At 40.7% G+C, this 24,649-nt stretch overlaps 1 protein-coding gene across 2 annotated transcripts in view; it reads left to right on the top strand.

Annotated features, from left to right (window-relative positions):
- Focad (focadhesin) overlaps positions 1-24,649 on the top strand; it is a 282,441-nt gene that overhangs the window by 24,558 nt on the left and 233,234 nt on the right. For both annotated transcript variants that reach the window (XM_038334886.1, XM_038334887.1), the window contains exons 2-4: positions 6,406-6,494; positions 9,524-9,598; positions 13,156-13,310. In XM_038334886.1, the coding sequence (XP_038190814.1) occupies positions 6,438-6,494; positions 9,524-9,598; positions 13,156-13,310 (287 nt within the window). In that variant the 5' untranslated portion in view covers positions 6,406-6,437. The remainder of the gene's footprint in view (positions 1-6,405; positions 6,495-9,523; positions 9,599-13,155; positions 13,311-24,649) is intronic.

The raw sequence follows: 24,649 nt of genomic DNA, 5'->3' as shown, positions 1-24,649 counted from the left end.
CTGACCCTCCCACATCAGTCACTAAGAAAATGCTCTGCAGACTTGCCTACAGTTTATTCTTAGGAGATATTTTCTTAATTGAGAGTCTCTCTTTCCATGACTCTAGTTTTTGTGTTAAGTTGACAAGCTAGCCATCAGAATAGCATGCCAGTACTAAGCTGCCATTCAGAGTTCCAAACTTCTTCAATTACCCCCCCCCCCCCCCCCCTTCCTTCCTCTCCTTTCTCCCTTTCTTCCTTTCTTTTATAGGGTTTAGCTCAGGCTGGCCTCAAACTCACCAAGTAGTGGAGGCTGGCCTTGAACTTTTGATTTTCCAACCATCTCCTAAGAACTGGGTTCTAGTTCTGTGCCACATGCCTACCCTTTCAATTTTGTCCTTATAACAGTACCCTAGGTTATTGTTTTCATGCATATAACCTGACCTGGAGTGTCACCAAAGCTCGCATGGAACCATGTGTGCGGAGAAAGCAGGCTCCGTTGGGACGTGGTGCATTACTCAGACTCTAACCTACCAGATTTGACTCTAGGGGAAAATGAAACTAATCAGATTACAGTTTTGTAAGCCCAAAAGGTTAGGGGTTGAGAAGACTGGTGTTTTTGTTTTTCCCCAAATTATAGTTCCTGTCTTCTCTAGGTACTGTATTGAGCAAAGGGCTCTGTGACACTGCTTGGTCTTCTCCTTCAGCCTGAGTCTGAAATTCCTAGCAAAGTATTTACTAGGGCTGAAGATATAGCGTACTTACCTAGCATTTGTGAAATGCTGAGTTCGAGCTCCAACCCCACATACAATCAGTTATGTATATTACAGTTATTACCTGTAATCTGAGGACTTGGTAGGAGATCAGAAGATGAGGGTTATCCTTGGTTTCATAGTGAGCAGTCTTCATTATAAAAGACCATGTCTCTTTTAGCTTGTTAGCTCACATACTTTTATATTTGTTTTAATGGGCATGCTGATTGAAAGTTACTGTTTTGTTGAGTTTGCTCTTAAAGGTAAAAAGCATGCCATGGGCTTTAGACGATCAGTTTCTGTCTTTAGAAATCATACTTAGGTTTTTAAGTGTGTTGTTCTTTTAACTTGGGAATGTAGATGACAGTCAGCATTTAAAGCTTTGAAAGAAGAGCCGGGGCTAAGCTTGAGTTTCTGAAGGTGTCAGAATTCAGTGCTGGGAGTGGAGTTGGGCCTGCTGCCAGCCCTCAGGGAGGATGTATAGAAATATTTGGGTCTAGGCAGAAATGTCAGGAAGATACAGATATTGGTGAACAGAGCAGGTAAGTCCTTTGAGAAGTACAGACTTGCCTAGCCACTCCACTCCAGTTTTGAAGGGTAGAGCCAGTCCACTAGAAGAGTCTTGATGACTTTGTTTCAGCACTGAGGTTGGAACGAAGGGCCAGATGCAAGCCGGAAGTGCTTCACCATAAAAAACACACACAAGCCCAACTAAAATCTATGGATAGATTCACTAGCTTTTCGTCCAAACAAAAGTAATAAAAGAGAAAATAATTTCCTAAATACAACCATTGCCTCTTGGAATCTGTGGTTTCACTTTCTGTGCTTTCAGCTCTTGGTCAGCTGTGGTCTGAAAATACTAAATAGAAAATCCAGAAATAAATGTAAGTTTTAAACTGTATCCCATTTTGCATAGCACAGTGAAATCTCATCCAGCCTAGTCTGTCCTCGGGAGCGGGGTGGCACACGGTATCCTCCACTTGCCCTTTCTTCCCACAGCATCCTTTTCAGTCATCAGATGGAATAGTGCAGCATCACAGTGCTTGGAGATAGGATCTGGTGTTGTCTTAAATTCCAGGCATCCATCAGGATGTTGGAACATACTCTCTGAAGGTGAGGAGGAATATCGTGTATGTTGAACATCCTCAGTTAGAGGTGTCCCCAGCTGAACCTGCGGTAGGAAGAAACTGAAGTGCCCTTGCTGATAATTGTGGTAGCTGATAAAGTGCTATTTAGAGACCAAGTCCTAGACTTCGAATCTTTAAAATAAGGTCTGATTAATGTAATAAATTAATTTATCAATTTGGTGACCACATTACTTATGGAAAATAGCTTTAAGAAGCTACTCTCTTTAGCCCAATTTCTACCTAGATTGAGTCCTTCCTGTGTAGAGATTTAGTAGTCAAGAATACTTAGTCAAATGTCTGTCTTTGTGATCCTCTGACCCCACAACCCCTCCAAGTTCCCTTCATAATCAGCCATTCCCCCTCCTAGGTTTTCATAGAACTTTTGAATATGATTAATTTCTTTTTCCAATTATTTTTCAGATTGTACCTTTTATTTGAAGCGTGACATAAGTATTTTTGTGTAATATATGGTATTTTCCAGTCCTGGAGAAGCTGGGAGGGAAGGTCGAAAGCTTAGTGTTTCATCTCTGCGCCTCTCTTTTATTCTAGAGTACAGCTGATTGATTTATTTTCTTGGAAATATATGTATGGGACTGAATACCTTAGGAGATAATATGATAATTGCCTATATTAAACAAATCCTTTGATTCATGGAGAGTTAAAAGACCTCATTAAAAATTCTCCTTCTGAGTTAGATTTAGATGGTCAAGAAAAAGCATGGCAGATTGGATATGAATCTTTTAAATCAGATTCTCTTTGTAGTATGTGATTTATGGGTTATATTGTGACTGGCTTCCTTTTAGTAGGAATGTCATGATAGGAAGCAATATATAATTATTTTTCTTTACTGTGTCAAATGTCCAAAGGAAGCGGAGATTAAAAATAAAGGACACATGCTATATACAATGCTGGAGCAAGCACATGTATTCTTTTTTGAAATTCCATAAGAGAACATGTTTTTATGTCTTGCAAAGTCAAATGATTGTGATTAACCCTGAAGTATAAATCTTCAGTAGATGAAAGATTCTTGCAATTTTTAGCTTTAGCATAGCCAATCAGCTTTGATACTGAACCATAGGATGCTGGTTTTCAGAATGCCTATTGGCCATTTTGCTAGAAAAGACAAAGTCAGTATGGATTTATAATGTACTTGTTCTCTATACAGCATCACACTGAAATTTTAAAAACTGAGGCATTTGACATCTGTACTTTTGTGATTTTGTCTAAAACAACATTCTGCTCTCAGTGGCCCAGTTCTAATGGCAAAGTCATTTTTTTTTTTTTTTTTTTTTTTGGGTGGCTCAACCTCGACTGATTAGCCTAACTCATCTGGCGCAGGCATTCTAGTGTTCTGCACCTTGACCTGAGTGCTTAGCTCACGTTTTCTTTTCTTCTTTGCTGATATTTGAGGAAGTCCATTGTCATATCATTTGCTGTCTGCTTCTGGACACCCTGGTCTGTCTTCTGCTGAGCAATAGTGGATCATCAGAAAACTGTACTTGGACCCATTAGCTGAGACCTTGCTGAATTAAATGTTACTTTAATAGCTATGGTTTTGCCCAAGGTTTGTTTTTATATTACTTCTTTTTAAAGGAGTAATATAAAACTTCCTTTGTTTCTGAGAATATTGCATGTTACATCTTTTGCAGCTCATATATGAAACAAAAATATGAAAAATGGCTTTATGGATGTGAAAACCTTTGCTTTCTTTGGTTTCATCTTATAAGCTGTAAAAGAGTTAGATAATTCACCTGGCATAGAGCCAAATTTGGATATTAATTTTACCAATGTGTCCAGAAAATTGGCAAGTTAATTGAAGCATATCATGTACACTAGTAGTCAACAAACTATGGCTCTTTTAATACCTGCATTTCAAAATAAGATGGTATTACAATGTAGCCATGATCACTTCTTTCTTTTTTAAGATTAATTTTATTTTTAATTATGTGTATGTATGTATATCTATATATGGGTATGTGCAGGTGCTGCAGAGGCCAGAAGGTGTCACATCCCCTGGAGCTGGAGCACAAGCAGTGGTGAGCTACCTAACATGCGCACTGTGAACTGAACGCAGGTCTGTTGTAAGAGCAGGCTGCATGCTCTTAATGGCTGAGCACCACCAGGCCTGACCTACATTTCTAAGAAAAAAATATTTTTTGCCTGTTAGATGCTAAGATCTAAAGATAAGCTTGTCTGTTTTATTTACTTTGTGGCCTAGGCATCTAGAATACCGCCTAGATATATGATAGCTAAATAATGCTAATAAGCTAAATAACTTAAATATGTGCTAAACAATTCTTAAGATGTGAATCTGTCTTCACAGACCCCCAGTTCCCCCCGCCCCATCTCCCTTTCCTGGGCTTCCCAAGGATCCGCTGAAGGAATTCTGTTATGATATGCTGTGAAACTACAACAAGTTTTAGGAAGATTGTAATGGACACAATTGGGAAAGTGAAGAAATAGTGATTTGCTTAAGGCAATGACTAGGTTTAGTCATGCGACAAGTTTATAATTTTTGAGCAAATTGTGTTGGTGCCATGAAATGTCAGATTCAAGTAAAGTTGGACATAGGAATTGAAAAAAAGAACCATAAATTACTCTCAGGGAGTTTAACCTTGGAAGGTGTGAAGAAAGTGGTTAAAGAGGCTGCAGAGTTCATATAGTGCTTTCATGTTTGAGTGTGTGTGTGTGTGTGTGTGTGTGTGTGTGTGAGATTTCATTGTTTCTTAGTTTTTTGAAGTAACTGTAACAAAGTATCTAAGACGATGAGAGATTCAAGTGCAAGTATTTGATGGACTTCTTATTGGCAGAGCTCCGAAGGTGCTCAGGAATGTGATGGCAAGAGATGAGGAGTGTGCATGAGTCTCTTCTTTTTTTTCCTATCTATCTATCTATCTATCTATCTATCTATCTATCTATCTATCTATCTATCTATCTATCTATCATCTATCTATTCATTCATTTATTTATATTATTAAAAATTCCCGCCTCCTCCCCACCTCCCTTTCCCCTCTCCGTCTCTCTTCTCCCCTCCCCCTCCCTCTCCAGTCCTAGGAACAGTCAGGGTTCCCTGCCCTGCGGGAAGTTCAAGGTCCTCCCCCCCCTCCATCCAGGTCCAGGAAGGTGCACATCTAAACAGACAAGGCTCCCCCAAAGCCAGTACATGCAGTAGGATCGAAACCCAGTGCCATTGTCCTCTGCTTATCAGTCAGCCCTCGTTGTCCGCCACGTTCAGAGAACCCGGTTTGATCCCATGCTTTTTCAGTCCCAGTCGAGCTGGTCTTGGTGAGCTCCCATTAGACCAGCCCCACCGTCTCAGTGGGTGGGTGCACTCCTCGCGGTCCTGACTTCCCTGCTCATGTTCTCCCTCCTTCAGCTCCTCATTTGGGCCTTGGGAGCTCAGTCCTGCACTCCAATGTGGGTCTCTGTCTCTATCTCCATCCATCGCCTGATGAAGCTTCTATGGTGATATGCAAGATGCCACAGAATTTGATGAAGAAGGCTGTGCCCCATGACTTTATTAACCCTAATCACCTAAACACCCCACCTCCAAGCACCTTATTTTAGCTGATTTCTCACCCTCTGAAGAGCCCACAATTGCAGTTAAATTTCAAAACGTGAATCGTTGGGGCATATCCAAAACAGAGCATCTAGTCTATTGACAGATTTTACACAGCTCTGTAATGACCATGGGATTAAAGCATCCAGTACTTCAAGGAATATAATTGCATGGTATCAGTGCTGCATGGAGTTGGATCAATTGGGTCCCCTATGAAATCCTCTTCTGTGTTCTCTTCTCTGTCCTCCTTCTCTATTTAAGAGCAGTAGACTTGAGAAGTTTGGTGTAAACATTAAACATTGGTACTGTTTCCTTGCTTATTCTTTTAACAGACAAGTAGTTTGTTTCCATGTGCAGGGTTTGAGGTCATCTGAACTTCCTGAAGTTCAGCTGCAGCTGGCTTCTTGCTGAGATGAAAGCTTGTATCAAAGGGAGGTGTAAGCTTAAACAGTCCTGCAACAGTTTAACTCTCTCTTGAAAGTTTTTTGGAGGTTTATTTATATTTTATTTTGCCTAAGTGTGTGTATTGTGTACTCTGTGCTTGGCACTGCCATGTGGGTGCTGGGAGTTGAACACCAGTTCTTTGCATGGAAAGCAAGTGCTCTTAACCACTGAGCCTTCTTTTTAGCCCTCTCTTGTAAGTTTTGATTCATAAAAGGATTAGCTTTTATTTTAAGTATGTGGCTGCGCTTTGGGATTAAAATATAATTACTTTTTTTTAAAAGGTTCATTTATATGAATTCATCTGTTTTGGGATTAACTTGTGGGAAAACACCAAGAGTTGTTGGGCATTTTTAGTTTATTTAGCAATGATAGTTTTGAGTGTTGAAGTGGTTAACAGCAAAGGTTATGCTAAGAAGAACCTGCAGCAGTTCATGTTTTATTTCTACTTTCGTCTTTTAAAATTACTTTCATACTATTAGAGGAATAGTTGGTTAGAACTACAGAGCAATTAGAGGGTTAATAAATCTTTTTTTTTCTGATTACAGAAGCTTCTTATGTACATGTGGGAGAAGCAAAAATGTCAGATGATATCAGGAAAAGGTTTGATTTTCCAAATTCTCTTATCCAGTCACAGGTAATTTTTATTTATTTTTACTACACGATAACAAATGAACCCTTTTGGTGGACTGTAAATTAAACTTTTTATTTTCGCATGAAATATTTTCTTCTACTCATGACTTATTTTAGTAAGCAACTTTTGTATAGGATAATAAGTATATCTGAATTAGAAAAACTAACATGTAAAATTGTTCAGTTTCAACTTTTATTTATTTCATGTTTTTCCTTTAGAAATAACATAATCCTCAGTTTTCTGAATATGGTTACTTTTTGCTCATGATTAATAATTGGGAACAGAGGCAGATGGTTTTATATATTTCCACAAAATGTGAAGAATTAATATTTAAAAAGATATATTCTACCTCTCTACAGCTATTAAGAATACTAGATATCATAATAATGATATTCAATATTTAAAACATTCTGGATTAATGTAATATATACCTGCTGAGATAGGAAATTGGGATAATTTAATTTACAGAGCTTTTCAATAATTAAGACAAGTGGTTAAAGTGACGCTGGCTGTTCTGGTCAGCTGCTGCCGAGTAGAAGTAGTTTGGTCCTTCCAGGTGCTGTAAAAGCTTACTGTCTCCTCTCATGTGTGAAGCTAAGCAGCCAGCGAAAGCCAGTCTGAAGACTTAACGTTTGGACAGCATTTGGATGTTTCCAGCGGCTGCCTTTGGAGATGCCTGCTGTGGGAATTGACTTAGCTGGGAAGTGGGGAACCCTTCCATGAGGAGTAGAACACTCCTTATGCAAGATTCCCTTCTACCTGGCTGGGTTGGAGTCATATCCTGCTCTGTGCAACACAGGCCCTTCCCCGAAGAAGACGAGGAAGACGTTATCCACAGTTTCCATTTTTCTGTACCTGGACAATTTTCATTAGCATGAATAAAAAGGAATTGCTAACATGTATTACTGTTAAATGAAACAAAAAGTGTGTATGTTGTATGTACTGTAGATTGTCTGTTTCAGTCCTGTTATGGAAATGAAGGCAAGTTAGCATAATGAGTCCCATGTGTAGGTGTTTCAGAGCCATGTAGCCTACTTAGGCTAGTAGCTCTGATGTTTTAAAAGCTGAGTAGGAAAGCAGATTAGAGAAACAGAATCTCATTGGGAGTGGGGAGATGTGTGTGTAGCATTGTTTATATTCTTTTAGTCCTTTTTCTAAGTGTGAACAGTAGCTTTTGTGTGTCTCTGTTGCATTTCATGTTGGGTTTTAGGTTTCTATGAGTGCGCCCTGTCCTTATTAGCTACATACCAACTGTTCTTCCTTAACCATTGCTTTGAGATAGAACCATATTCCATTGATCGACACACAACCTTTTTGCATGTTGGGAATTATATGGCATCTAGCAACTGCTAATAGCAGTTGAACCACAGTGGGTACTGCATGCATATTTGTGAACCTGTCCATTATTTTCTTAATGAGTCTAGAAGAGTTCTCTGATTAGTCTAAAATCAAAAATTCAAATTATAGGTAGCACTGTATGTTAACTGACACTTTTTTTTTTATTCCTCACTGATGGATAAAATAATATTGAATCTTTTCGGCTGGTGGACAGACATTTGGTGACATATGCAGTATAGTTTGTAGAGTAGGAATTCAGACTTCTGATTGGTCTTCAGGTTTCTTATCTTTTGCTAGGAGGTAATAGACAGCAGATTGAACTCCAGCTTGTTTCACAAAACTCAAGCCTGAGGTCTTAAATCGTTCGAACATCCGAATATCTGAAGCGTGTGTGCACGTGTTCATAAAGGGGGTGGGTGCTATGCAGTTCTTTGAGCTTTTCTAGAGACTTTGTAAAACTCACAGCCATTTGCAGCACTATTGCCAGTGGTCCCAAGTGCAGGATGTAGTAGTGAAAATTTCCCTAGCTGTGCACAAGTGGTTGTGATTGTTGCCAGCCCATTTCTGTCAGCAGCGAGTACTGGGTAGACCTGACGCCGAGGCAGTGGGAGGTAACATTTATGCATTTATGCAATCAACTCTTCTAGACTTTAATTTTAATTTTGGGTTCTTTGATTAAAGCAGGATGTGGAAATTTTTAGAGATTTGTGAGACTGAAAACTTAATCAAGACTTAAAGCCTGTGAGAAGAGGGGTAAATAAATTAAACTAGGACCATGAGATGGCTCGGTGGGTAAAGACACTGGGCCCACATGGTGGAAGGAGAGAACTGACTTCTCTAAGTCATCTTCTCTCTTCCACACGTGAGCTGTAGCATTCACACATAAATGAATGCACAGCATTAGAAGACATGAAAATAATTGGGCTAGAGGAGGAAGAACAGGGTGGAAGAGGAGGGAAGAGTTACCTTCAGGGCTGTATGGGCCATATCCACAAAAACAGGGGTGCCCTCTTCTCCATTTTCACTAATGTAGTGGAAGGAGCGGAGGGGGCCGCTTCCCGCCGCCCGGCTCTCGGCCGCCCGGCTAGCTTATGCCCCGAAATAACAACACACAAACTGTATTCGTTTAAATACTGCCTGGCCCATTAGTTCAGCCTCTTACTGGCTAACTCTCACATCTTGCTTAACCCATTTCTAATAATCTGTGTAGCACCACAAGGTGGTGGCTTACGGGGAAAGATTCAGCATATCTGACCTGGCGGCTGGCTTCATGGCAACTGTCTCACTGCCTTCTTCCCAAATGTGACAGGCTGCATTTAGATACAAGATTTTAAAGACTAGGGTTTTTCTTCATGGTTTGATGGATTATGTAATTTCAGATTACCATTAATATCATGTGACAGGAATTTGAGCTGAGAGTTGGCAATTTTAGCATCTATGAAGTGTGGTTAGTTTATCGCAGATATGGGATAAATTGCCTACTTTGGAGGTTGTTCTGAAGATTTGGGTTACACATGTGGAGTGCCTCATCCAGTGCTTTCTACACGGCATACAACAAAAGGGACGTTTGTTTCTTACCAGTTGACAGCTTGGCTTGCTCAAACATGCAGATGAGTACGATGCTGATTGCTTTTAAATGCACTCTTTGGAAAGAACTGAGTGAGTATGTTCATTAAGTTTGTTTGTTCTTTTAGGCTGTAGGTCATCTTATTGCTGCTGTCCTAAAAGAACATGGCGTTTCAGAAAAGATACACCAAGCCACAAACCAGGTCTGTGTTTAACTTTGTTTTATGTGTGTGTTCCACTGGTTAGCTTTTTGTCAAATTGACACAAGCCAGGATCATCTGAGAACAGGGATCTCAACTGAGAAAATGCACCCATTAGAGTCTCCTGTAGGCAACTCTGTGGGGCATTTTCTTGATTAATAATTGATGTGGGAGAGTTCAGCTCTCTGTGGGAGATGCTGCTCCTGGGCAGGTGGTCCTGGGTTGTATAAGAAAACAGACTGATCAAGTCAGGGGAGTAAACCAGGGATCAGCATTCCTTCATGGACTCTGCTTCAGTTTCTGCTTTGTGTTTGTACTCTGATATCTCCTTGTGACGGACTGCAAGCTGTAAGCTGAAATAAACCCCTTCCTCGCCTGGTTGTTTTTGGCTGCTATTGCAGCAGTACGAAGCCGACTAAGACATCTCTTTGCTTTCATTTTATTTAGAAACTTTTGCCTGCGTAGCCACACATACCTTGTTTCCCTCGTAGTTCAGTTCCCTGTGGAGATGATCTTGAACTCTGAGGATTTTGCCTACAGATTTTGCCCCGCCTCCTTTCCCTTTCTGCCTATTCCCTGTCCCTCTCCCTACATCTTCCATTTCCTGCTCCCTTTCCCTTCTTTCCTTGCCCCCTTTCCTCTTTGGTCTGTCATGTTTTTATTCTATAGCAGTCTTTTAAACTTGGACATTTGTGACTAACTCCAGGATGAGACATGGAAGGGGTGAAGGAGGGAGTTCCCACTGTTGATGAAAAACAGCACCAGCAGGATGAGGGAAGGCACGCTAGAGAAGGTGACAGAATTACCCTTGCAAGCATGTCTTTAAGCAATAGAGAAAATTAACACAGAGGCTGTGTTTGGCTGTGGGATATTTCTCATGCTTCTGCTCAGCCCTGAATGTGATTTCTAAGTTGGAAAGGCCACGTTGCCAGTCGGAGCTGGAGGAAGAAAGCTTCCCTGCACAGAGTAGGTAAGTACCCAGAGTTGAATCAGTGCCTAAGTGCTGAGGCAAACGGATTGGGCTTTGACCAGTTGGCACTGTGTATTTTTACTTGCTAGATGGGAACTTGCTAAACACAGGTGCCTATGTATAAACTAGAGATAAGTATTTTTCTTCCAAAAAAAAAAAAAAAAGATTTCCTTTTCCTTACTTTCTCTTTGTTACATGGAAGTATGTATGTGTGTATTTTTACATGTATACGTGCCTTAGTGTGCCTTTGTGTGTCTGAGGACAGCTTATGAGAGCCTGCTTTCTTCTTCCACCTTGTAAGTCCTCTGGTTGAACTCAGGTTGGCAGATAGACAGCAGGTACTTTTGTTGCTGGCCCCTAACGTTCTTGATGATTAGCCACTTTGTATCATCCGTCTTTACAATGCCTGTCCATAGCTGGAAGAAAGTGTAGTGGTATGTTTCACTAATTGGCATTTATCTAGTGTTTGTAATAGTCATGTAAATCAGGTTTCCCGAGAACCCTGATCCCAGTTCTGCCTGTAATCACATTATGTACTCTGAGAAGATCTAGTGATTTTACTTAAATTGCCAGGATTTATTGAAAGTTAAATCCTTTTAACTAAATGCTTCTTCTTCTACTAATAAATGAATGCCTACCTCCACAAGGACACAGTACCATCTTAGACAAGTTTATTCATCCATTTATCTTATTTTTCCGGCTTGATAATGGGATAATGGCATTTAGGACCCTGGGCTATTGTGAAAATAAATTTCCTTCTGAATACAAGAGGAAATAGAATATAAATATTTCCTCTCTGCAGTAGCTGACTTTTAGCTCTATTGTTCTTTAATAGTGGGGTCTTAGACTGCAGAGGTTTTCATTAGCTGCAGAGGAAGTGCAGGAGAGTGTTGTGCGCTGCTGTCCGTGGGAGCTGCCGACTCTGACTTTTCCTTGAATTGTTCCTTCATTTTTGTAATTTGCTGTGTGGTGTGTGATATGGTGTGATGTATATGTGTATGGTGTGTGATGTGGTATGTGTATGCATTTGTGGTATGGTGTGGTGTGTGTGGTGTGGTATGGTATTGTGTGTGTGTTGTGGTGTATGTGTATGTATTATGTGTGGGTGGTGTGGTGTGTGTGGGGGGTGGTGTGTGTCTGGGGGACAGGTGTGTGTTGTATGCACAAGTGTGTGCTGGTATGCCCACTTTACGTGTGCATGTGCAGACTATAGGAGGAAATTAGGTGTCCCATCCTGTCGCTCTCGGCCTTGCTCCCTTGAGGCAGTATCTCTTAGTAAGCCTGGAGCTTTGGTTTCAGCTTGGCTAGAGGCAAGCCAGTTCCACTGTGCTCCTTTCTCCTACTATGCTGAGTTTATAGTAGTCATGCTTGTGTTACAAGTCTTCTTGCCCATTAAGCAATCTTCACAGCCCCCATCACATCTTTTTAATAAACTGCATCAAAAGAAAATAAAATAGCTTCATTTTGAGTTTATCATCACTAATTTTTTTATCATTTTTAATTAAGTGTAATTATATGCAGAGGTTCTGGCCTGGAGCTAATTACAGACACCTGCTGGTGATTTTAGGGAATTGAACTCTGATCCTCTGGAAGAGCAAGCAGTACTCCTAATCACTGAGCCATCTCTCCAGCCCCTTATTATTATTATTATTTATTATTATTATCATCATCATCATCATCATCATCATCATCATCATCATTATTATTATTGGCTGACCTTGAATTTGCTTCATAGCTAAGGATGTCCTTGAACTCTGACCTCTACCTTCTAAGCAATGAAATCACATGCTTGTGTTACTATGACTATTTCTTTTAATTAAAAAAAGAAAAGAGGATGTAAACCTCAACAGACTTAACCCAAAATACATTTAGTATGGATTTATTATTCATTAATGATTCTTTTTTTGGGAATGAACCCTGAGAAAGTAAGAAAGCTCACAGTTCTATTTTCAAAATCAAAATTTCTGTTGACTTCTGTTCCCATCTGGGGTGTTTCCATTAGTGAATGTCGATTCTCAGTATGAGGAGAAAAGTCATGGTATATTTTGTAGGCAAAATAGTTCTCTTAGGATTTGTTGGTAGCCATTGCTATGGGCAGATCTAGTCCTCTGACTCAAGAGTTGAGAGGTTTCAGCACAAGTGTGGGTGGAGCCGAGCTGCGTGTAGGTAATAGAGGTTGGTAGTAGAAGAAAGAGCAGGGACCCTTTGAAAATGTCATCACCATAAAGCTCTGGGCTTCGACGATGTTTGGACTTCAACTTAGGTGAGCTGATAGACCGCCGATGTTGCTGGGGTCTAGTCACATTCTATAGCTCAGCAGGTGAGAGTTAAGTCTTCACTAAGTCCTGATGCTTCTGCCTGCAGTCTTATTGTGCAGCCAGACACCAGGGGGAGAGAGACACTGCATCAAAACAAATGTATTCCCTTTTGGAAAACAGATTTTAGTTTCTTATTGGAGCAAAGTGACCACAGCAGCATCCTTGGTACAGAAGCTAACCTACTGTGAATGATTACATGTTGATGAACAGTTGTGCTCCCGTGCGAGTTTCTCCTTGTCCTAAGCATCCTTTAATCACCGGTTTGCTTTCAGACAGCCGCCTTGAACTTGCTGTGGGAGAAGTGCTGCAGTGACAATGTGGTGGTCCGGACAGCCTGCTGCGAGGGCCTGGTGGCACTTGTTGCTCAGGGTCATGCAGAGTTCAGCTACGTTCTCAATGGGATACTCAACCTGATTCCTTCCACCAGGTACCCTTGCCTTGCTACCATGTCTGATAAAAGGTTTAAGCTTTTAGAAACACAATCCACTGGTTCCCTGCTGGGGATTAAGAATTTGTGCTGCAATAATGAATTGACTTAGTCTAAGAAGGGAACCTGCACAGTGACACAGTTTTTACATTGCATTGACTGTCTGTAGTCAGCCCTTGGCGCCAGTGATGTGTTAGAAAATTATACTGTGAGTTTCTCTTAAATATTTGATGACATAGGAATGTGTCTTCTGCACGTTCCTGGGGAACACATCCTTTAAACTTGTTCTGTATAGCCATATTCCCAGACAGAAGGTAATAGAATGGCAGAAGGCAGCAGGGGCTTGCTCCTTTCCGAGGTGGTCAGACAGGACGGTGTTTGAAGCAGGAGCACCTGTGAACTCCCTGGGCCGAGAGCTGGGCTGTGGCTCTGTGGTATCGTGCTTATCTAGGATGGTTAAGGCTCTGGGTCCTATCACTAGCTCTGTCAAGAAAAGAAAATAAAAAGTTTAAAATAATAGTACCCCAAACCAATTCCCTGTAAAGGATTTGCCATTCTTTGCTTGGAGAAATGGCTTTCTGGAAAAGAATGTTACTATTTCATGAACTTCCTTGTGTGGGTTCAAGTCACCAGGATACAGGACCCCTTTGCTCTTCTGCTGAAGACTTTGGCATTCATGGTGACAAGGGAGCCTCCCCTTCTCTAGGCCTTTGTAGTAACTCAGTCTCACCACGTCAATGATGGGGCAGCTCCAGTTTCTCGTGGGGAGCATCCTGCTCTCTGATCGGTGTCCGCAGTTTGTCCAGGCTGACAGTGGGCAGAGGCTCTGGTTCATTTTTAAGTGATAGTTTCTCAAACCGACTTTCCCAAAGTAGCCTGGATATGACACAGCCATGGCTCTGACTCATGTGGCTCTCAGGTTTCCCAGAATTCCCTGCTCATTCTCATGCTCTTTTCCCCCTCTCATTTCTACTGATATGGCATAATGTGGGTGCTTACTTTCTTTTATGTCTTCAGAGTAGTTGTGACTCTCAGAGTAGAAGCCTCTCTGGGCTGTGGTCTGCTAGTCTTCATTGCCTCTATTCTTAACACTTTGTCAGAAATCCTATTTCGTTCTCTCTGGTCACCTCTTTGTGTATTATTTGATTATTGGCTTTCTTTTATATCTTTCTATCTATAAGCCTAAACCCTGTAACGTAGTGTATTAGTCTTCTCAAGCCAGCTCTGGCTACCCATTTGTGCTGTGATTCTTCCCATGAGCCCTCTACTTGGATATAATGCAACTGTTCACCTGTGTATGAAGTGAGTGTTCCTTCTCCTCTTCCTCTAGTGCCACTTCATTGTCCACCAAGAATCAGCCTCTCTTCTTCGCCTTCTCAGCTGAGTGGCTTTGTTCTCTTCTACTAGTCTTACTTGTGTTTGCAGTGTATCACACACTCTGAACTTAACAGATGATAAGTGGTTCTGAAAAAGTAAGGGTTGTGGACTGGAGAGATGGCTCAGAGGTTAAGAGCATTGCCTTCTCTTCCAAAGGTCCTGAGTTCAATTCCCAGCAACCACATGGTGGCTCACAGCCATCTGTAATGGGGTCTGGTGCCCTCTTCTGGCCTGCAGGCATACACACAGACAGAATATTGTATACATAATAAATAAATAAATAAATATTTTAAAAAAAGTAAGGGTTGTATCATCTCTATTTCTTCACTTCCCCAGAGAGAGAGAGAGAGAGAGAGAGAGAGAGAGAGAGAGAGAGAGACAGAGAGAGACAGAGAGAGACAGACACAGAGAGAGAGACAGAGAGTGAGAATAATTTTAGAAGTGGTTTTAGGATCCATTAAGAAATCTCTCTGAGGATTTTTGAAACTAAAGATTTTATATCTTTCTTATTCAGTAGTTGGCTTTAAGTAAGCCACATAGATTTTGTCTTACTCCTTTCAATTATCCGGTACCAATAATGGAGTTCATTCTCTGTTCCCTCCCGCATAGTTTTAAAATGTTTTAAAATCTATAAGTAGTCTGGCAATGGTGGTGCATACCTTTAATCCTAGCACTCTGGAGGCAGAGACAGGTGGATCTCTCCTGAATTTTTGGCCAAACTGGTCTACAGTAAGTTCCAGGACAGGCTCCAAAAGCTACAGAGAATCCCTGTCTCTAAAACAAAACAAAACAAAAACCAAACCCCAAAACTATAGGTATATAATCTGCTTGCATTGTGAGTTATATTGCCTGGGCTAATGAGATGGCTCAAGGGGTAAAAGTACTTGTCACTAACCATGAAGACTGGTGGAAAAAGGTGACAATCCACTCCGTCGGTTGTCCTCTTGCATGCTCTGGTATATGTGCCTAAATACATATGGACAAAAATTGGAGTTGTATTTCTTACAATAGGGTAGCAATTGAGAGGACCAGAACAGTGTCTTTGTGTATTTAAATAGCCATTAGGCCAGGAGAGGTGGCCCACTAGTTATGAACCCTTGTGGTTCTTACAGAGGACCTGGGTTTGGTTCCCCAGCACCTATATGGTAGCCCACAATCAAATGTAGGCATGTGTGCAGTGCATATACATACATACAGGCAAAACACTCATGTAAATAAAATAAGATCTAAACAGAACACAAAAGCAGCTAGACCTGGTTTGGGTATTCACCTTTAATTCTAGAGGATTGGCCGAGAAAATTATACTAGCGTGAGATATTAATCACACATCAGTATAAATCCTCAATCACAATATAAACCATAAAGTATAAGCTAATGATGGGTATGCTTGCCATCTATTTATAATTTTCAATAATATTATTATTTCTTAAAAGTTCGAATGTGTTTTAGACTAGGTCTAATAGCATTTATAGGGATTTAGGAGGCAAAGTCTCTGGTCTCCTTGCTCTTTGTTTTCACACTGATACCGGGTCTCAGTTTCTTTTAAAGGTTATTTGTGTGTGTGCATATTATATATACATATTATATGCCACATTATAACATGTATATACTTTATACTTAATAACTATTAACTGTTAAAATAACTGTTCAAAGATACATGAATATATATAACTGAAAATTTATATGTACATATATCCCCTTTACTAAAACCAGAAGTTGTATGTATATAGTATAAAATATTCTTTTCTTCATGTTCTGTTTTTCAAGTTCTGGAGAGTAGTTGTAAGCAGAGGTGCTCGTTCATTTCCTGGCTGTCCAGACCTGAATAACCACACAGAAACTATATTAATTTCAACACTGTTTGGCCAGTGGTTCATGCATATTTTTAGCTAGCTCTTACATAGTAAATTAACCCATTTTTATTAATTTGTATATCACCACGAGGCTGTGGCCTACCTGTAGGATTCCAGCATCTTCCTCCTTCATCAGCTATATGGCGTCTCTTTTGCTTCACCTACTCTCTCTGTATGTCTCTGTTCATATTTCCCACCTGACTTTATTCTGCTAAGCTATTGGCCAAAACATTTATTTATCAACTAATAAAAACAATACATATACAGAAGGACACCCCACATCAGGTAGCCAACAGCAATGGCAGTAACCTGTAACTTTTGGGGCAAGTATGGGACCCCCACTAGCCAACTTCAAAAGAGATGCCCATTTCTGACACTGAGCTTTTTATTTCTTCACCTTTGATGTCTAGTAGGGCACTGCCTTGTATCTGTGTCCCTTCATCCAGTCTATTAGATGGTAACGTCATTTAAACTTTTCTAAAGGTCATTAGTGTTAGTTGCCCCTCAGCTAGTGAATTATCTTATATATGGGTCATTGCTGGATTTTAGAATTCTTTGGAAATGTGACCAAAGATATAGAAGAAAGTCTTTAATTACAGTGAGCAAATATGGACATTTTGACAATGACAGTATGTTGGCAGATTTTTCCTTATCTGACAATGTTTATGCAGTTTAAACTGTTAACCATGGGGAAATATAGCTGATGCAGATCCTGAAGCTAATCAATTTGCTTTGTGAATGTCAGTGTTGAGTGTGTTTGTGTTTAGGTACATGTTCACGTGTGGGCATGGAAGCAGAGGACAACACCAGGCATTGTTTCTCAGGTGATGTCAGTCATTCTTGTTTGAATTTACATGAGCACATCTTTATTGCCTAAAATTCATAGTTTACCTTAGGACTGACTCTTGGCTTTGTAAGTTTTAAGGCTTTGAGTAAACTGTCTAATAGTATTGTATTAGTTTTCTCTTTACTCTGACCAGATGCATGGCATACAATAACTTAAGGGAGGAGAGGTTTTGTTGGCCACAGCTTGAGGATGTAGAGTCCATCATGGTGGAAATGCGTGAGGGACCAGCTTGAGGAGGTAGAGTCCATCATGGTGGAAATGCGTGAGGAACCAGCTTGAGGAGGTAGAGTCCATCATGGTGGAAATGCATGAGGAACCAGTTTGAGGAGGTAGAGTCCATCATGGTAGAAATGTGGGGTGGAATTCTCCACATTTTTTTTTTTTTTGAGACAGGATCTTTCAAACCAAGGAATTAACTAAGAAGACTAGGCTAGCTCTTTAGTGAGCTGCAGGGATTTGTTTGTTTCTACCTCTTCCTGGATTGCAAGCATGTGCCACTATGCCCAGGTATTTTTTTTTCCACTCATTTTTCTTTTGTTTTTACTTTTAAACATGGGCTCAGGTCTTCATGTTAAAGACATGCACTTCACCTGCTTTACTTTTTATCATTGTGTTCTGAGGCTGGGCCTTGTGCATTACGTTTCCTGGATCTTCTGGACCAGGAGATCCCTCCCCCCCCCCTACCTCAGCCTTTTCAGTGCTGAGACTACATGCCACCAAGCCTGCTTTCAAATTTAATTTTAGACTCTGTTTGATCCTAAACGGTGTTACATAAGAGCTAAATTTTCTTTATTGTCGTCAGTAGAGGTAATAACTATTTGCATGTCAGAAAACAGAATTTTCTTCATTTGCTTTATTTCAAGTAGCAGAGCTTTGAGGTTTGCAGCAATTACAAAAACCAAACTTTGTGCTGCTTATGCTTTTTATAAAAAGCAAAATGAGAATGAAATTTAAGAAACTGGCTAATTAAAAACAGGGCTCCAGCCATCTTCCTTGCCCATTGCTGCTTGGGGGAACTTTAGAGACAGAAAACCGTGTCTGTCTTTTTGGGATCTGGAAGTAGGAATGACTTTGGCCCAAACCGTGGGTTTTCAGTTTGTACTGCTTTAAGTCTCTTCTTGCCTCAGGATTTTCTCCTCTGCACAGAGGTTTATGGGACACTAGAGATACTTGGGAGCAGAGAGCCTCAGCAAGACTGACTGTCTTTGATTGAGGAAATTATTTCTAAAACTTATCTCTTCCTTTCTCCTAACATCACTTAGGGCCTGAGATGAGGGTGGGGCAGGCAGAGAAAATGCCCGCGATGGCAGCTTCTGTGGTAGACTTGTAGAGAAGGTACCTCGTGGAAGTACCACAGCAGCACAGCTGAGGCAGAGAGGTTCAGAGAATGGCAAAGTGGGGGAACATATCTCCGGCTGATCACCAGCTCTGTGGCCCTTGCAGGTTCAGTCTAAAAAATGGCCTTGGAAAATGTGAGGAAGCCCCTGTCACCCTAAACCCAGCCCACAGTGTGTGAGATGATGGCTCAGAGGCTTTCCATTGTATAGTCTGATTTTGAGAGACTTGCCATCTGCAGTGTCCCGGTTGTCTGAACTTTAGGGAGTGGCTGGGAAAGTGTCTGGCTCTGCTTGAGAGACTGTGCTCTTCAAAGGAATAGTTTGATGTCCCAGAGTGTTCTTGCTTCAAAGCCGCGGCAACAGGAAACAATTGTAAACTAGTTTTTATAGCTTCTGTAAACAAAGAAATGGATTTAAGGCCTCTGAAATGTTCTTTTAATCAGTAAGGAAATTTGAAAAAAAAAAATTGCTTCCCTAGGGAGGTTGAAGGAACAAGGGACCATAAAGGACACACAGTAAGGAAATGATTATCACCCGTGAATGCAAACTGGAGTTACAGGGAATGATACATAGTAGCGTATACTTTTCCCGTCCTTTGAAGAATCGCTTGTTCTGAGTTTAGATTGTGTTTCATTTTGTCTTTATATGAATTTAAGGATTCCCAGAGTAAGGAGTTCCCACTTTTCATTCCTTAGATATTTTTTTTCTTTTAGCTTCCGGAAAGCTCATGCAGCCTTTGTTACTGTTGCTTGGTAACGGGATTATGAATAAAATCTTACTCTCCTTTGGAACCAGGTATTCAGTTTTCGATCCTGAGGTGTCAAGACAGCCTGTAATTTCAGCTCTGCTGCTTCCCATATCCCTGCTTTTTAAAACGTGCCTAGTGGGAAGGAAGGTTATACTCTAGATAAACTGGGCTAGCATTTGATTTGTGTGCCTTTTGTGCTTTCAAACAGGGAAGGGACCTACTGTTAATGCATTTTGCAAGCGTGTATTGAAGATGGGAAATTAAAGTATATTTTCTGAAATTCTGAAAGTCTGCTTTCAAGGAAATATTGAATAAAAGATTAAAAATTTCATTGTGAGTCTAATGTTTAAAAATGATTCTGAGGACTATTTGGAGTTAAGATTGAAGATAACCGAGAAAACTCTCATCATCTCTTTTATTGATGATTCTTTTCCTTGGGAAACTTAATTGCTTTGTTATCATGCAGAGAACAGCTAACTTGAGGAGACGCTCTTCTTGGCTCTCTGAACTGAAGATTTTTGCAGTATTCAGCTTCCTTTTCCTTATTTCATCTGGCAGGGCAGGGGCTAAGGAGGGACATTTGTGTGAGGGCTCCTCCAAATGTTTGCAGGATGCAGCCTTTAATCTGCAGCCTTAGGACTTGGGAATGACTTCAGGTGTGTCCTCCTGGCCAGCAGGTTCACCTTTCTCTCACCCATGAGAGACCCAGGTAGCTGACCACGCCTGCTGGCCCACCCATCTTGTGTTTTCAGTCTTCCCTTTAGGCCCCTTAGCTTGTTTGTGGATGTTCCCTCGCCTTCCCCCTCATCTTCTTTCTGTAAAATCCCAAGAGCTCTTTAAAGCTCATAAACGGAAAAGTGATTCCTCACTTTCCTCATCCAGGACATTCTGCCCCACTTCTCTTTAGAATTCCTTGATGCGACTGAAGCTTTGTTTGTCGTTTTAAGAGACATATTCATGCTAAATGTTTCTGGACGATTTAAGAAGAGTGCCTACTGAATGTGTTACTTTTGGAGCAGAAAGCTGCACCAGAAGAAATTTGGCTGTTTTCTGGTTACTTAGAAGATAAATGAGAATACAGAACTTTCTTAAGGGAGCTGGCAATAGTCTTACATTTTATACACACACACATACACACACACACACACACGTATACATACATACATATATATACATACATATATGTGTGTGTGTGTGTGTGTGTGTGTGTGTGTATTTAAAGAAGCATTTGTTCCATGTGTCATTTAAATGTTTTCCTCAGGACTGTTTTTATTTCTCCCTCCCTTCCTGTGACTCTATCTCTTTTTTTTTTCTTATTTTTTCATGGATTTAAACAATGACTTGGTCTTAGATCGAATGTTTTTCTTTTATTTGCTGCTGAGTTTCTGAGAATGCTGGAGGCTGAGCAGGAATCCTTTGCTGTGCTCAGAAATCTTTTCTAGTTAAAAAGGGAGTTGGCCAGCTTGGCCAGCTTGTACCGTTTGTAGCCACTTGGGTTTTGTTTGTTGTTGTTGTTGTTTTGTTAATCTCTTTTATTCTATCTCTGGTCAAATAAAGGTACTTGTTTGTACTTCCTATTTGATATGTTTTGAAAGCCAGAGCCAAATATCATGTGCATTTTTTTAAAAGGAGGCTGAACATGTGTGAGCAGTGTTTAGTGTTGTAATCAAATAAACCCCGAGTGAAAGAAACCCGACACCTGGGGTTCATAAGCAGTTGTCATCATTTGTATATGCCTGGTGTGAAGCAATTTGCATGAATGGTTTGAATTACCATAGTTTGTATAGCTTGGCCGGCTTTTTTCTTGTTTGTTATGCTTGGTTTCTGGCATCCTCAACATCATTATTGAGCCACACTCTCTGTAAGATCTGAATCTTGGATGCCTAGTGAACACTGAGGTTCTTTTTGTAATGTCTCTGGTTACTGACATGTGACTCAGAGCTGAAAGCTCCTTTATTCTCAGAGTTCTTGAGTAACTTTGTGTAACCTGACTTTAAAAATAAAATATATATATATTATTGAAGGACGTTGGCACCAGGTTCCTGAGCATGTTCGAGCCCTTTGTTCCTTGAATCACAGAATCCACTTGAATCAGCTTGGGCATAAGACTACTTACTCTTTGTCTACTGCTGCCACCTCTTCTTCCTTCTGCCTTTCCTCCCCTCTCCTCCCCTCTCCTTCCCCCTCTTCTCTCCTTCTCCCTCTTCTCTCCTTTCTCCTCCCCTTTCTTTCCCCCTCCCCTCTTCTTACCCCTCCCCTCTCCTTTCTCCTCCCCTTTCTTCTCCTTCCCCCTCCCCTCTCCTTCCCTTCTCTCCCTTCCTCTCCTCTCCCTCCCCTCTCCTTTCTCCTCCCCTTTTCTCTCCTTCCCTCTCCCCTCTCCTCCCCTTCCCTCCCTTTCTCTCCCCTCCCTCCCCTCTACTTCTTTCCCCTCTCCTTTCTCCTTTCCTTCTCTTTCTCTCTCATCCCTTCCCTCCTGTCCCCTCCCTTCCCTACTTCCCTCCCCTCCCTTTCCTTCTTTCTCTCCTTCTCCCTCTCCCTCTTCCCCTGTCTTAAACCTTTGGCCTCAGATCCACTATATAGTTGAAGATGACCCCAATTCTGTGTTTCTCCCTCAAGAGTGCTGAGATTAAAGATGGGCATGGCTGTGCTGCACTGTTTATATGATGCTAGGGATTGAAGGCAGGCTGGAACCCTTGTGCATGCTAGGTAAGCACTCTATTAAGTGAACTACAGCCCCAGTCTGGTCCTTCTTCCGTTATTTTTATAAGGGAGACTGCTGCCATAACTCAAAAATAGAGATGCACATGGGTATCAGAGACAAATTAGATTGTAGCTCTTGTATTTCATTCTTGATTTCCGCTACAGACTGACATTTCAGCTACTTAGCTCACAGGCTGTTGCCCACTTCTGGCTTGCCATTTCTTACATGTGTAAGGAATAGCCTGGTTAAGTGAGAATTTCAGATTTCTGAGGGCAGGGCCTGAAGTTAGATAACTTGGCTCTGCCAGGACCTCTGTGTATTTGTTTCCTAGGGCTGCCATAATGCCTATAAACTTGATGATTTAGGTCAACAGAAATATGCTTTTTCATAATTCTGGGTAACAAAGTCAGCGAAGGCTTGGGGGTGGTGGAATCTGTTCTGTCTCTTCTAGCAACAGATGAGTTCCGCCTCTCGGCTTGTGGTTACGAAACTCCAGTTCTGCCCTGTACTCTCATCTGCACTGTTGCTATGTGTCTTTGTCTTAGATATTCCTGTTCTTTCTTTCTTTTTTTTTTTTTTTGTTTGTTTTTGTTTTTCGAGACAGGGTTTCTCTGCAGCTTTTTTAGAGCCTGGCCTGGAACTAGCTCTTGTAAACCAGGCTGGTCTCGAACTCACAGAGATCCGCCTGCCTCTGCCTCCCGAGTGCTGGGATTAAAGGCGTGCGCCACCACCGCCCGGCTCCTGTTCTTTCTTTTACAAGGATGGTGGTTACTGGGTTTAAGACCCACCCAAGGTGTGCTCTTCTTGTGATCTCTAATTAAATTAGTAAAGATGCAATTCTTATCAGGTTGTTACATAGACAGGCATGCAGGGGATTAGGTCTTAGACATGTTTTTAGAGGGTCTAGTTTATATCTGTACCAGTAATGTCTTCATTGTACCAGAGTGCAGTATGGTGAGGTGTTAATGCCGCACACAGAAAAGAGACCTTGACGTATTCCAAGAAGCTTTCTGCACAAGGATTGATGACCTGGGTGACTAGACCTAAGGTCAGTCAGTTCTCGAGGTTGATCTGTGCAATCCACATGCGTGAACCCAGACACACCTCCCTGCACATGCAGCAGTATACATGTGAACATAATCATGTACAAACACACACACTGTATACACATGAAAACCAAGATAGAATAATTCCTTCAGACCAGAATAACAACAAAGAAAACAAAATAAAATCAAAGTAAAGAAAAGCAGCTTTAATTGATTACTGCTTGTGTATCCAGCTATTTCTTTATAATTTCAACTAAAGTTCCTCATTTAATTTTCAGGAAAGCCCTGGGTAAGGGGGTGCTTTTTCATGGGCAGTACAGAGTCCTGCTATTTGAAGACACATGATACTCGATTGATGTTAACACACAGTAACTGCGTCTTTTGACTACCTAATCACTTTAATTTTATCAGTTTTTCTTATTTCTTAAAATAATGCTATAAGGAGAACTTTTCTAATATTTACTTTGGTTACTTAAGATTACAGTTTATAAATGCAAAGTGGGGCAACTGTAGACACACATGCTTTTATACTGAAGGTTGGGGTTGTAAAGATGGCTCAGGAAACACTTAAGAGCAGGACCTGAGTTCAGCTCTCTTCACACCTCAGGAGCCTGCAGTATCTGTCACTCCAGTCTTGGTGGGCACCTGTGTTCCACATTTACACAGTCACACCTACAGAGATTTAAAATGATAAAGGTAAATCTTTAAAGAAATTCCAAAGAAGCATTTTTTAAAAAGCGTCCTTTGATGTTCCCAGTTAGATTTTCTTTTATAAAAATTGTAATGGATCATTATGGATATAATTATGGCTTTAAGTATACTTTAAAACTCCCATTCTATTCTCCCTCTATTTCTAAGGTGGTTCTGGATTCACTCTTTGAGAGCAGACTGCCAAATAAAGTCTAAAAACTCGCATTGTTCAGTGATTTTCCTAGATAACAAATGTGTTAGGTTGGGATGGAAAGAAAATAGCATCCTGTGAAAGGTGCTTCTGTAGCTGCTCTTATGTTACTTTGCAGGAGCCATCGAGTATCGCAGATCTCCCTTTGGAGGCATTTGCAATGTGAGCGATTTGGCTACATAGTTGATAGTCTTTAACACAGATGTTGAGTTTTAATATGCCATCTGAATACTTATTCTGTCTGGAATCTGAATAGTTTCAGTGTTGCAAGTATTTGGATTGAGGTTCAATAAATGAAAAATACAACGATAACAGCAATAACAAACACCGCCTTCCTTCCAAAGAGTTGTCTCATTGCTCGATAATATATGTATTATATTGATTATATTCCTCATGTGTTTATAATTCTTTCATTGTCTACCTGTGCAGTCCTTGAAAGGATGGTTTTCTATGAATACAGCCAGTAATACTGTTGTTGTTAATTGAAATCAACCCACTAAATAATGAATTTGAATACCACATGCTTGTG

Source organism: Arvicola amphibius, chromosome 6 (assembly GCF_903992535.2).
Source record: "Arvicola amphibius chromosome 6, mArvAmp1.2, whole genome shotgun sequence".
NCBI classification, from domain to species: domain Eukaryota; kingdom Metazoa; phylum Chordata; class Mammalia; order Rodentia; family Cricetidae; genus Arvicola; species Arvicola amphibius.
The sequence above is the reverse complement of the archived record's forward strand: the minus strand, read 5'-3'. Positions and strand labels throughout refer to the sequence as shown.